The sequence below is a fragment of the Vanessa cardui genome, chromosome 16 (assembly GCF_905220365.1).
Source record: "Vanessa cardui chromosome 16, ilVanCard2.1, whole genome shotgun sequence".
NCBI lineage: Eukaryota > Metazoa > Arthropoda > Insecta > Lepidoptera > Nymphalidae > Vanessa > Vanessa cardui.
This window is the reverse complement of record NC_061138.1, coordinates 3570585-3584129: the sequence shown is the minus strand read 5'-3', so window position 1 is coordinate 3584129 and position 13545 is coordinate 3570585. Positions and strand designations below refer to the sequence as shown.

Genomic DNA, 13545 nt, shown 5'->3' with positions numbered 1-13545 from the left:
CATTATTATTAATGATATAAATTTAGTATTTTAAGGCACCACAATTCAACAATAACATCTATTCTCACATTACTCTTTTTTTTTTAAATCCCAAGTAAAAATAATTTTAAGAATATTGCTTGGGCTTGCTAAATTGATTGCTTTTTTATTCTTATTTTAATTAGATTAATCAATAGTTATATATAAAATCCATGCATATCATATTTTGAAAGAAACAGAATTTTATTAAAAAGGATTTTTATATTAATTAAACCTATAATATAATATATACATATACTGAAAATCATATAATACATAAAAAAATATATTTATCTGCGTAAATATGTATAATATATTTATATAATAAATATATACAGTGAAATATAAATTTTCAAGTCATGTTTTTACACAAGGTAATTTTTTAAATATATTTCACATCACACTCTTAACTTTATATACATCAAATATTTAGGGACAGCAACTCCAGTTGCTTTTAAAATGTTATAAATAAAACCCAGTTATTTTTCATTGTGGTTTAAAAGACAGACCTTTATGGTGTTGATTTATAAAAACACTTTGGTAAATCTTATCTTTATATTTATTTTATTAAATAACTACACTAATAATAAATAACATTTTTACATACCTATTTATTCAGGTTTGTATTCTTTAAGATGAAATGTTTTATTTCATCATATACAGCAAAGTGTAAAGCAGAAACGATTACAGCCTTCAACAAGCTAGGTCCGTATCCTTTATACAGAGCTAAGAAACCCTCATTGGAAATAGTCAATTTTATACAATGTATAGTCCCATTACAGTACATTTGCTTACCGAAAAATTTCCTATGCTGTTGAAAACCTTGTATTTGAAGTCTTTTCTTAATAACATCAAAGGGATATATTGCTGTTTTAGACACAACACCAGCAATTCCTCCGGCCAATAAATTCCCAATAATAGATGATTCAATGACTGTAGTGATGTGTGATCTTCTTTGAAAGTAATCTACTTTATTTAATATATTCTCAGTAAATAGTTTGTATACAAAAAATTGGATACCTGCATGTGGTGCAATTTGAGCTAGAGTGGGAACTATACCTTTGTATAACGCACTAGAACCTTCTTTGCTAATAATATTAACGAAAGCATTTACAAATCCCCGATATGCTTTGTTTGTCTTCTCCTCTGCTATTAACCGTGTTCTTACAGTGTCGAATGGATATGATAGAACTGTGGCTACAGATGCAGCAATTGCTCCATTTGAAAAATTCACCCAATGTTTATGTGTGTTGAAGAACTGCGGGTTGGTCTGTTTACATATTTGAGTAAGTTTTTCATATGACGAAAATTGAATGGTACCATACGACACCGACAGTAGCTGTGCTGCAATATGACCGCTCCATAATGTTGTTACGCCTTCTTCTTTAATAATCGAACATACAGCCTGAAATATTGAACTATATTTTGATCCTTTTTTAATTGGTTCTAGTTGCAATTGAAACCTGATCTTAAGGACATCGAGTGGCTGGGCTATTGCTCTCGTCACAGCACCGGCAACACCTCCAGCTATTGCACTTTGAGTTAAGGTCACATTAGATTCAATGTTTTTACTTAAATTAACCATTTTAATTGATATTTTATCTTAAATTACAATATCATCGCTGAAATACAGTCCTACGACCTACATAGTACATGCAAAGTTAAAAACAGCTGTAGGCTGTCACCACGCTGTCACTGTCGTTAACAAAATATCAAATGTTGTTGAAAGACAGTGAGACATGTCATACATATGGTAGCACGTAAGGAATAAGTATTAATCTGGACTCTGGAGTAATTGATGGGGCAATCTACAACAACTTCTGTAAAACATGGCAATAGTTTTGACAATATTACTTCATATTAGTTCCATTATCTTCTATACACATAATGAAATTGGAGTGTCTATTTGTCATATTCAAATAGCCCACTATATTTATACACGTTACATTGAACGGAACGGCTGGACCAATTTTAACGGGACTTTCACTGGCAGGTAACTGCTATAATAGGGAGTAATTATTGTATTTTTTTTTGTTAAATTCAAACGCATACAAGAACGAGGGCACAGCTAGGATATCATATTGGTCAATACAGTCAAGCTAAACTGTCCCATTGAATACAAAGTAATTCGCCTAGCTTTTTTGTTTCACGTGGAAATAATTAAAAATACGTAACAATTCGTGTATACAAACGTATTTAACAATCTCGTTGTTTTTATTTATGGCCCAACCACGATTCGATCTATCGATATCGAATATTAGAAAAGAACCATTTAGAGATAAACTAAGTATCGATAAAATAAATAATTTCAGGTAAATTTGTATAACACGAGTTAATAACGATTACAAACTCTGTCGAAATTTTAATTTATAATACAGTATTTCATATATTTAAATTATAATGATTCCATAAATATAAATTAAATATATGAAAACATGTATGGCAAAATTAACGATAAATTTAAAAATTTAATGAAAAATTAATATTCTTTTAGGAAACATAGTTAATATTCATAAAATTATTATTATTAATTTAAATACATTCATTTTAAAAAATATTTTATTGAATACATTGTTGACTACTGAATTCTAAAAATATATTGTACATATCATAATCTGTATTGTGTATTGTAAATTTTATATTCTGTGGTCGTTGATTTACATTTTTCAGAGTTCAGTCAACAATTTAACATTGTGGTCAACATTCAATATACCAAATTCGTTTACCTTTGTTATTTTTGATAGAATGTGATTTGTACTATACAAACAAAAGTGTAAGTTTTATAGCACATTTGTTAATAACGATATAAACAATGTCTACTTCACTGGAAAACCTTGAAACTCAACTCGAGATGTTCATCGAAAATGTTCGACAGATTCGTATCATCGTCAGCGATTTCCAACCGCAGGGTCAGAGTGTATTAAATCAGAAAATGTAAGTACATCTCTTTAATACCACCTACATCCACTCAAAACTACACGATATATTCCGGTATATACAAAATAATAATACTTAGCTTCTCATAGAAATATTGATTTTTAGAAGCAGGTTTATTTAAGATTATTTAAGTTAATTATATCGTTAAACCTATGTTATTCTTCTGCTTTGATCTTCAAGCCAAATTAGTACAAGAATTGTATCATACAGCTTCTCATTATTTTTCAATAATTAAAATCATTGTAATATCTGCAAGTGCATTCATGAAAATGTTTTCATTTTGTTTCGAAATGTTTTACAGTCAATCATTGGTAACGGGTCTTCAAGAAGTTGATAAGTTGAAAGCACAAGTGCATGATATTCTTGTTCCTACAGAAGTATTTGAGTAAGTAACTTATTGAGTTTTTAATAAAGTAACACATATCATCAATATATTTTTGAAATACTTTAACTGTGTTTTATAAAATTACTTCAAGAGTTAAGGTATGCAAGGTTCCATTGTAGTATAAATTAATCAGTGATAGATAAAAATTAATTAAAAACACATAATGACTCATGTATTCATATGTTTCAACTTCAAATGAACCATAACTCTTTTGATTTAACGCATATCTAAATACATGTAATTATAATGTATTTTGTTTCATGTTGTTTAATTGTGATTTTCTTTTCAGCTACATTGATCAAGGCCGGAATCCTCAATTATATACAAAAGATTGCATAGATAAAGCCCTTGCGAAAAATGAGGAAGTAAGAGGAAAAATTGATTCATACAAGAGATTTAAAAGTCACTTACTCTCGGAACTCTCTAAAACATTTCCTAATGAAATTGCTAAATATAAAGCCATAAGGGGTGGTGAATAATATAAGATATTTATGTTTAGATTTAGGGATAATACTGTAATTGTTACTGCTAAAAATTTACTCTCTGAATTTTCGAAGATCTTTAATTATGAAATTGCTAAATATAAAGTCATATAATGTAATGCTTGTATTTTTAGAGTAAAACTTTAATTATAACTACAAAAAATAACAGCTTTTGTATCATATATTCAAAATTTAAATCATCATATCAACATAGGTGATTCATTAAAATAATATGTCAAACAAATGAAATTGAAAGCATTTGTTAAATAATTTATATGACTCAAATAAATCACTCAAATTTATCTAAATTTAGGCTTATTGGTGTAACAAAAACTTAGAACATAAGATAAATAAATAGTCTCCATTGAAAGCATTTGTTTTATTGAAAAAAAAAAGAAATTATAAAAATTCAAACAAAGAATAGAAAAAAACGATTGGGCACATACAAGATAGTAATACAGATAACAATTATATTTTGGATAAACATTAATGAGAATAGTATAAAAAAAAACACTTTTAAAAGAAAAAGTGTTTGCAGTTTTATTGAAATTAAAAATAATTGGAAAAATAAGATTAGAAATAATTGGTAGTAAATAATTTAGTGTGTATATAATATGAATTGAAAATGCGACTGATATTTTATTAAATTACATATAACAATAAAATACATTAAAGAGTCTTAGCAATAAAATATTTAAAATTTTCAAAACAATAACATATTGTAAAATTTTATTAAGTTTTTTAATTATTATTAATTATTTTTTAAGTGCATGATAAATTTAAGATGAACTGGTAATTATTTAAATTATGAATTATTTATCTATCCAGTTTTGATTCGCTTTACATTTACACTTCTAAGCAATTATCATTAATTGGGAAAGAATTCAATTTTTCGGCTGTAATTTCATTGACTGCGGGGGTATCCTCATGGCTGATTTCATGATCTTGGTCACCCTTACCACTGTCATCTGACATAGACGTTTCATTTTCATTAGGGTTTCGAATTTCGATTGTTTCCGCGTCACTGTCACAGTAAATATCAAATACTGTTTGCACATCACTTGAGATGTTCCACATATGATAAAATTCTTTCTTAACAGGTTCAACTAATTGTTGTTTGCTAGTGATGTATACATAATTCCAATGATCGAAAGATCGGTCATTTCCCCAATTCAACGTTCCCGTCATCAGAATGTTGTCATCTACTAGGCAGAATTTGTGTTGCATCGTAAATATAGACTGCGTTACTTTGCATTTGATTTCAGCTCCTTAAAATTAATTGAATTATTGTGTGAAATCAAATTTAAACTATATTACAATCAATGAGGTGAATATAATACATGAAATAATTAAATAAACAAAACAAAAATTATACTGAATTAAAAAAAGAAAAAAATCAACATACCAGCTTCTATAAGTTCTTTGATGAAAAATTCAGTTGATTCATTGTACCCTGACCGATCTATAACCATTCGAACCTTGACGTTTTTCGATTTGATAAGAGTTACCAAACGCGCTTGTATTGCAGGATTGTGTATGCCCGGCATGCAAACATTTACGCTGTGTTTCGCACTTTCTATAAAACTGACTAACTTGTCGAAGTAATTGTAAGCATTAAATTGTAATTTACAGAACACCATCACTTCATTTATTTCAGTGGTTCTACTTTTATAGTAAAATGCAGCCGCAGATACAGCACACGTTAAGAATACTGCAGCAGCTGAAGACAGCAGACGCGGAGTTAATCTCATTTTAAGTTATTTGAAACATTAAATACAGCTTTTATTGGCTTGCACTACAATGGATTTTTATAGTTAGAAATAAAATAAAGATGAAAATATAGTGCTGGTTTAATCACATTATTAGGAACAGATTTGAAGTAGATCTACCCACATTTTAGTTTTATTTATCATTTCATAAAAAAATATTCAGATCTCACATTGGCAAATAGTATATTACTAATACGTTTAATGCAAATTCGCTATTTAAAGTCTTAAAAATATATTGTTAAGTAATATATACCATATACCATAAATAATACATATATACCATGTTATGCTCGTGTAGTATTTTTCGTATTTATAAAATATGATGTGTTTCCGAACGTAGTAAAAACTTGTTTCAAAATCAACATGGCCGCATGGCGGGAATATTGACGATATTAGATGTGACATTTAAAAGTTGAAACTCGTTTGTTTTTGTGATGAACCATCCCAAATTGAACACTACTCACTAGTATTAAGTTAAGTTAGATTAAAGTATGTGTAATTAATCATAGAAACAAATTTTAAATCAATCATTAAAACCTGAACGTCTATTATAGTGAGAATTATGAGGTAATATTAAATTAAACAAAACACAAGATGGGTATTACAGGTTTAATACCTTTTCTTGAAAAGGCTTCAAGGAAAACCAATGTTAGTGAATTTAGTGGCTCCACGGTTGCTATAGACACATACTGTTGGCTTCATAAAGGTGCCTTCGCGTGTGCTGAGAAACTAGTTCGTGGAGAAGAAACTGATGTGTGAGTACATTAAGAATGGTAACAATACTAATTTATGTGTTATATATTTCTTTTCATGAATGAAGTGTTACAAAATAATCTTTCAGGTACGTAAAATATTGTTTAAAATATGTAACCATGCTGCTTTCGAGGAACATCAAACCAATTTTAGTATTTGATGGACGACATCTACCCGCTAAAGCTATGACCGAATCAAAAAGAAGAGAGTAAGTACAAAATACATAAAAAAATATGAGAAATAATTATTTGACGATTTAGAGATAGCTTAAAAGTTATCAACCAGACTTGATTTAGTAACTAACGAAGCAATATGTCTTATATCTCAGAGCTTAAACCTTGAGGAAGGTTAATAAAAAGTTTTCTCTCAAAAACTTCTTAGAAGCAACAAATACATTACTTGAAGGTGCCACAAAATTTTAAGTAAATATTCTTAAATAAAGTAAATCTAAATTCATTATTATTAAGCACCCAAAGTCAAGAAAAAAAATATGTTTTTATGCTTGTAGGTCTCGTCATACATCTAAGAAGAGAGCAGCAGAGTTGTTGAGCTTAGGAAAGGTAAAATATAATTAATTTAAAATAGTATGTTTCTTAATGTATGTCTTGTATTATCTCTTTATGTAAAGTTAAGTGATCAGTCTTAATTATGTGATATGTTATGGTAAATATTGTTAACTAAAATATATTGGGCACATTATTCAGTAATATTATTTTTTAAAATTTTCACATGACTTTCTTAAATCTTCCTATAACAGAAACACTATATTTATTTTATACAACATATAAATTTAATATAACAAATTTAAGAGTTACTTTAAATTACAGTATCATACAGTTATAAAATAATATTTAACATGTATGAATACATATAATATAATAATATGAATACAGTTATAAAAATCTTAATAGACATAATACACAAATAATAGGAAGTGTTGATTATAAATAATAAAAATTATAATTTCAGATAGATGAAGCGAGGTCCTTCATTAGACGAAGTGTAGATATCACTCATTCAATGGCATTAGCATTAATAAAGGAGTGTAGAAAGAGAAATGTTGACTGCATAGTTGCACCTTATGAAGCAGACGCACAGTTAGCCTACCTCAATGTTAATAATTTTGCACAGTTGGTTATCACTGAAGATTCGGATTTGATATTGTTTGGATGCACAAAGGTTGGTTATTATTACTATATTGTTACTATATTAAAAAACATTTTGTGTATTACTTGTTATTTGTAGCTTTTTAAGTAAGCTATTCTTTTATTAGAGCCCTGGTTAGTACTCATTGGGTTTTTTGGTCAAGATAATGCAATCTGTCACAATTGGCAATTCAATGAATTGGATAAATTTAGGGCCTTCTTGCCTTACAACACTAGGCACCACTAACCTTGGGAACTAAGATATGTCCTAGGTCTCCTGTAGTTATACTGGCTTACTTTCCCTCTGTTAAAATAATATATTCACTGACTGTTCATTCATTCATTTTTATATGCCATCTATGATGGTATATTATAGCTATTTAATTTTTTTACAAGCTTTTTTTATATGTGCTTTTGTGTAAGAGTATTAGTAGCCTGCTTAATTCGCCTTTATTTGTGTTCCAACCATAATAAAATACATAATATGGAATATTCATTCAGTAGCTGTATCAAATTGAAATTTTGCAGTGTTTACCCTCCTTTGTGTCAGAAAACTATAGTAAATAATTAAACCCGTGCTAAACACATTCAAGGAATGTCAAATTTTGTTTACTTTTGACTAATAGAGTGCATCTCTTTTGTAGTTAATTATGGCTGAAATTATTTGACACATAATTATCATTTGTTTTTCTTTGATTTTGTAATCTCAATTTATATTACAGGTATTATTTAAAATGGATTTAGATGGAATGGGTACACTCGTAGAAACAGCTAAACTACCTCTCGTTATGAAATGTCCCATTGAACATTACACATTTGATAAATTCAGACAGATGTGCATAATGTCGGGTTGTGATTACCTAGCTTCCTTGCCAGGTATTGGTTTAGCGAAAGCGAGGCAGTTTGTGACGACCACTCAAGATTCGAACTTTGCTAATGTAAGTATATATATTTAGATTAATTTAAATGTTTAGGAAGAAATCTTATTATATAAATATATGTATGTGTTACAAATGCCTATTATGTTTTAAAAATTAATTACTATTTTGTTTATTACCAAACCATGAACAAAATAGTGGACTATTTTGTCCAAACTGATGACAGAAGGATTAACAAATGCAACTTAGTGGGACTTTTTTCCTTTTCTTTGCTAAAATATTTTGTTTCAGTTATTCAGTTAATATAATAATAACTATGTATATACAAGCATTTGTAATACTTATACTTTTAATGTTTTGTTTCAGGCTCTGAGAAAGTTACCGAGTTTCTTCAACAGATCAAACTTAACAGTGTCAGATGAGTATAGAGAAAATTTTTTAAAAGCAGAAGCAACCTTTAAACATCAGTATGTTTACGATCCAATTGAAAGAAAAATGGTTAGACTAACGGAAACTGATGATGAAGGTATTAGTAATTACTAATATTTACTAGCTATATATAACAAATTTAGTTTGTATCAAGTAACTCTGCCAGGCTGCAACCAGGCACCTAGATCTAGGTCATGTAAAAAGTATGAAAAATAGAGAGAGTACTAATAAAATAGATCAAGAATTAAAATGAAAAAATGAAACATGTTTGAGTGTTTGTGGAATGGTTGTTGAAAACAAAAGTATCCTTAAACATTACAAGTATGTATTTATAAATTGCAGATATAGAGACAGCTTTATGTGGGAATGCCGGTGAACTTTTGGAGCCTGAAATCGCCTTTCAATTAGCTTTAGGGAATCTAGAACCATTTACTTTAAAGAAATTGGATGACTGGCATCCTGATCATTGCAATATTAATGTGGTGAGTAGTTACTACATATTAATTATTTGGTCAAGAGCTAGCTGAATAAGTTTGTCCATATTGAAAATATTTTGGCAATTAATAATATGAATTAATATTAAAATGTTGATGGTAAAATTAACATCCTGTAAATTACCCAATGCTGGGCTAATCCCCATTAAGGAGAGGGTTTGGTTTGGTTTGGAGCATTTTTGAAGGTGATATTATTTCGATTGATTTGAAATATATTCCTTCTTTTGATACATTTTTGGAAAGCTAAGAAAACGGTTATGTTTGTAAAATAATCTGCAGGCCAAGTTTCATAAAGATTTTTTTAGTTTTAGAGGCATTTTTGAGGAAAAAAAAAATCAAAATAATATTGAAATAAATTCGTCTACCGTCTCGCATTTTTAATATTGGACCGATATTATTTTTTAAATATTGACAAATATCCAGTGTTTAATTGTTTTTATAAAACAAAAGAAAAAAATAGATTTTAATTGAAACTTTTTTATAAATATATTTTTGAAGTTGCATTTTTGGAAAAAATTTGAAAAAAAACTATTATTGTAATTATATAAATATTATTACTCAAAAATGGTTCACTTTTGGATTATGCATGTAGGGGTTAAAATTATTGCAAATTGTCACCCCTATCACCCTCTAACGGATATACGTCGAATTACCAATAACACTGTGTATATGCTGTTGTTGCTTGCCTGGGTTTGAACTCGAAATCATCGATGCTCACGTTTTAACCACTGGTTGATGTTGATGTTCTTCAAATATAAATTAAACTTTGTCAGTCAGTAACGATTCGCCACTTTGTAACAAAAACAACAAATGGTTATTTTTTTAAAACCTAAAATAATTAGATGCATTCGTAAGTTGTGTTTTTTTTTTATATATAAAAAATAATTATCGGTGCTCTTTCTGCTGACTTTGCTCTTAAGAACAGCTCAGAGCTTCAGAGTGTCCCCATTCCATCACTCATCATCAGAATTTTTCTCAAATTACAGAATGAAAATATAAAAACAACTAGCTGGGAAGATAAGGGCGTATCTAATCATCCTAGTATATGGAATAAAACATTTAGGGAGTATTTAAGCAACCCTACCCCCTGGGCCAAGAAGGTGAAGAAGCAGGAACTCATCACCGCCACTCACACTAGAACTCGGAAGAAAGTTGTCACTATGGTGAACAAGTATGTGCCGGAGACACAGGATCAGAGGTAGGAACTCTTTATCTTAGTAAAGTAAAGTAAAGTAACAGCCTGTAAATTCCCACTGCTGGGCTAAAGGCCTCCTCTCCCTTTGAGGAGAAGGTTTGGAACATATTCCACCATGCTGTTCCAATGCGGGTTGGTGGAATACACATGTGGCTGAATTTCTATGAAATTTGTCACATGCAGGTTTCCTCACGATGTTTTCCTTCACCGCTGAGCACGAGATGAATTATAAAGACAAATTAAGCACATGAATCAGCGGTGCTCGCCTGGGTTTGAACCCGCAATCATCGGTTAAGATGCACGCGTTCTAACCACTGGACCATCTCAGCCCACTGCCACTCTTTATCTTATTAGTGTTTTATTATAATGAATACTGATATGATATATATTTTTAAATATTTACAGTTTATCAATAGAGACATTAAGCAACATGTACTGTGTGGAACCGGTATCAAAAAAGCAGAAAATTGACGTTGATAATCCAACACAATACATTGATATTGACAGCCAAAATGAACACAATATAGCGACTATCGAAGATGACGCCGACGATAATCGGAGTAAAAAATCACCAATATTAGAAAACAAAAGAAGATCTTTCAAGAAATGTCTCAGAAGCAATAGTTACTCGGTTTTAAAGAAATTGAGTCACTTCCCAAGAACAGTTATTGACCAGAATGTTATAGAGAGTAAATTTTTTAATTCAAATTCAAATGGAGATCAACCTTGCGAATCAAGCAATAAGAGTGATATTTGTGTAATTGAAGAATCGCCAGAGAAATGTGTTAATGCATTAAAAACCACATCAGAAGATGAAGAAGTAATAGAATGTTCTGAAAGATCGGACTCTTTACTAGGAAGTATTCAAAACTCTCTTAGTCCTGAAAAATTCGAAAGGAGTCCTATTTTGGAACCTAGTCCGAAATCTAGGAATCCCTTTAAATTAAAGACAGATACACAGATGTCTACAGATACAGGCTTTAGTGAGTCAGTTGTAGAAGATTCACAGGGACTGGATTCAAATGTTATACTTGATTCTCAGGTTTGGAAATTATATAATATGAGGTTTAAGAATTTATTCTCAAAAAGACAGATTCACTTACATGCAAACAGTATGATAAATGTAAAACTAACAAAAAATATATTCACCTTATAGATACTTAGTTAACGGAATAGAATATAGTAAAATAGCTGTGTGTTATCGCTACAAAAGTGGGTATTCTTTAAAATATATTTTGAGAGTTGAGACTTGAACACTAACTGAACTTACATTTTTTATATAAGATGATAATTTTTTATAAAGTCAAAAATATATACCGACGATATACTAATTATTATTAAGATGGGTTTACTTTCTGCATGCTATATTTTTTGTTTTGGTGGTATACGTACACATACATGATTTAGTTGTTTTACAGTTTTCATTACAAAAAGAGTTTTTTTATTAAGTCTGTTTTAGTATAGATGAATAGTACAAGCAATACTTTTATTATTTTCAGATGTCTGTCGAATATTCTTCCACTAAAGCCATATCCCCACCATCTCTAGCAAAGTTTAGGAGTAATAGTTTTAAAAAGTCGACCTCTAGAGGTCCAGTAATCAAGAAAACACCACTTCCAAGCAATCAACCAACATTGTTGAGCATGTTTGGTTTTCAGAAAAAGTAAGTATTAAACATTATTACGTTACATAAGTAATTTGTACTATCGAAAACCTATAACCTGATTTTGTTTTCTTTTTTTGGGTGACGGCCAAGACAATTTCCAAGCTTATTTAAAGTCATAGACTAAAGATTTATGTAAAAGTGTATGATAAATTTTAAAGCTATTTAAATAAGTTTTGGTATGTCATATTAGCATTTGAAAAATGGAAATTAAATCTAAATGTTGTGTGTGAAAGCTAAGCCTCGACAACTATCAAATTATTATTATTCAAACCAGCTTATTTTCATGTTACTTTTTTATGTAATCATACTCATATTGTATAAATCCTTTTAGTAATTGTTCTTCTGACAGTAATTTAATCCCCTTGACCTAAGGTCTATTTTCGAACACAATAAATAAATATTTTTATTATATTGAATAAGAGTATCTGTAAATATAGCTGCTTATTATATTCCATCACTATAATCCTACATCAATGGAAAGAGGACATAGACAAAAATAACGGTAATTACATGTTGTCTGAGACAAATCCAGTAGTTCAACTCGCCAGATTTTGACCCAAACTCTTACCAAATCTAAATACAAATACACAAATACATTGTGGCTGTCACAACATTTGCTATGAAACAATATTTTATATTTTATTAGTTTGGTATATCTATTGATTAGTAAAAACAATCATATTACTTTTACTTTTTTTTCAGACCTACATTGAAGAGATGAAGACTTTAATCGAAATCATGACATTTATTTTTTATAGAAAAGTTGTTTGTTTTAAGTTTGACATTTGTTTTTGCCACTTCTTACAAAGTACAGTGTGTTTATAACATACTCTGTAAGTGTTAATGTACCTATATTAATTTTAAATAGATATATGTCTGTATTTTTCTTCATATAAAATTTCTAAACATCATATCATAATCATTTTCTAAACATATTTGTAAAAACTTACTGCCATATACAAAAACATACATAGAATCAGACTTTGGAATTAATGGCAATATTTTGGCGATGTTGTGGGTAGTTTTTATTTATTATATATAACATAGCAGCAATATGATTAGAGATAAACATTTGGTCTCATAGTTTTATAAATTTATAGATAAATACATAAAACCTCATTACTTTAGTCATTGATTTAATTAGAGACTAATGCTTGCTTTTATATGATCTGTTGTTAACCAATATACAAAATAGCTAAATTGTTTTAATATTTTTCCTATTCTTTTGAAATTACGTACAATCTTGAAGTGGCCATAGATGTTAAGATGTTCTTTATAAGTTAAACAAATTATCAATTGCATTTAAGATGTCTCGACAAGCTTTTACAGTTGCATTGAATGTTAACTTTTATTATTAATTTGTGATTATGTTGATTTTATTTAATTATTGTTAT

The 13545-nt window shown here is 29.1% G+C and overlaps 4 protein-coding genes across 4 annotated transcripts; 2 read left to right on the top strand and 2 right to left on the bottom strand.

Annotated features, from left to right (window-relative positions):
* Nucleotides 1–371: 371 nt before the first annotated feature.
* Nucleotides 372–1713, bottom strand: LOC124536202 (mitochondrial thiamine pyrophosphate carrier-like). Its single transcript, XM_047112686.1, has one exon. It carries the CDS (start codon nt 1601–1603, stop codon nt 626–628), a length of 978 nt encoding a protein of 325 aa, XP_046968642.1. The 5' UTR covers nt 1604–1713; the 3' UTR covers nt 372–625.
* A 967-nt stretch (nt 1714–2680) lies between these two features.
* Nucleotides 2681–4192, top strand: LOC124536471 (mediator of RNA polymerase II transcription subunit 10). The gene is made up of 3 exons (XM_047113023.1): nt 2681–2952; nt 3257–3340; nt 3630–4192. The coding sequence occupies exons 1-3, from the start codon at nt 2831–2833 to the stop codon at nt 3817–3819; spliced, it is 396 nt and encodes a 131-aa protein (XP_046968979.1). The 5' UTR covers nt 2681–2830; the 3' UTR covers nt 3820–4192.
* A 40-nt stretch (nt 4193–4232) lies between these two features.
* Nucleotides 4233–5713, bottom strand: LOC124536472 (mitochondrial cardiolipin hydrolase-like). The gene is made up of 2 exons (XM_047113024.1): nt 5228–5713; nt 4233–5090 (listed from the first exon to the last, which is right to left on the bottom strand). The coding sequence occupies exons 1-2, from the start codon at nt 5571–5573 to the stop codon at nt 4669–4671; spliced, it is 768 nt and encodes a 255-aa protein (XP_046968980.1). The 5' UTR covers nt 5574–5713; the 3' UTR covers nt 4233–4668.
* A 287-nt stretch (nt 5714–6000) lies between these two features.
* Nucleotides 6001–13034, top strand: LOC124536468 (exonuclease 1). The gene is made up of 11 exons (XM_047113019.1): nt 6001–6346; nt 6433–6552; nt 6853–6904; nt 7314–7523; nt 8212–8427; nt 8734–8893; nt 9139–9278; nt 10277–10488; nt 10891–11527; nt 11985–12148; nt 12854–13034. Exons 1-11 carry the CDS (start codon nt 6186–6188, stop codon nt 12870–12872), a joined length of 2091 nt encoding a protein of 696 aa, XP_046968975.1. The 5' UTR covers nt 6001–6185; the 3' UTR covers nt 12873–13034.
* The last annotated feature ends 511 nt before the right edge of the window (nt 13035–13545 follow it).

Excerpts from the sequence above, each read along its gene's own strand:
- LOC124536471 (XM_047113023.1), top strand. The coding sequence starts at position 2,831 with ATGTCTACTTCACTGGAAAACCTTGAAACTCAACTCGAGATGTTCATC. Across the intron at positions 2,953-3,256 it reads AGTGTATTAAATCAGAAAAT|TCAATCATTGGTAACGGGTC; the intron begins GTAAGTACATCT and ends AATGTTTTACAG. Across the intron at positions 3,341-3,629 it reads GTTCCTACAGAAGTATTTGA|CTACATTGATCAAGGCCGGA; the intron begins GTAAGTAACTTA and ends TTTTCTTTTCAG.
- LOC124536472 (XM_047113024.1), bottom strand. The coding sequence starts at position 5,573 with ATGAGATTAACTCCGCGTCTGCTGTCTTCAGCTGCTGCAGTATTCTTA. Across the intron at positions 5,091-5,227 it reads CAAAGAACTTATAGAAGCTG|GAGCTGAAATCAAATGCAAA; the intron begins GTATGTTGATTT and ends ATTAATTTTAAG.
- LOC124536468 (XM_047113019.1), top strand. The coding sequence starts at position 6,186 with ATGGGTATTACAGGTTTAATACCTTTTCTTGAAAAGGCTTCAAGGAAA. Across the intron at positions 9,279-10,276 it reads ATCATTGCAATATTAATGTG|AATGAAAATATAAAAACAAC; the intron begins GTGAGTAGTTAC and ends CTCAAATTACAG. Across the intron at positions 11,528-11,984 it reads ATGTTATACTTGATTCTCAG|ATGTCTGTCGAATATTCTTC; the intron begins GTTTGGAAATTA and ends TATTATTTTCAG.
- LOC124536202 (XM_047112686.1), bottom strand. The coding sequence starts at position 1,603 with ATGGTTAATTTAAGTAAAAACATTGAATCTAATGTGACCTTAACTCAA.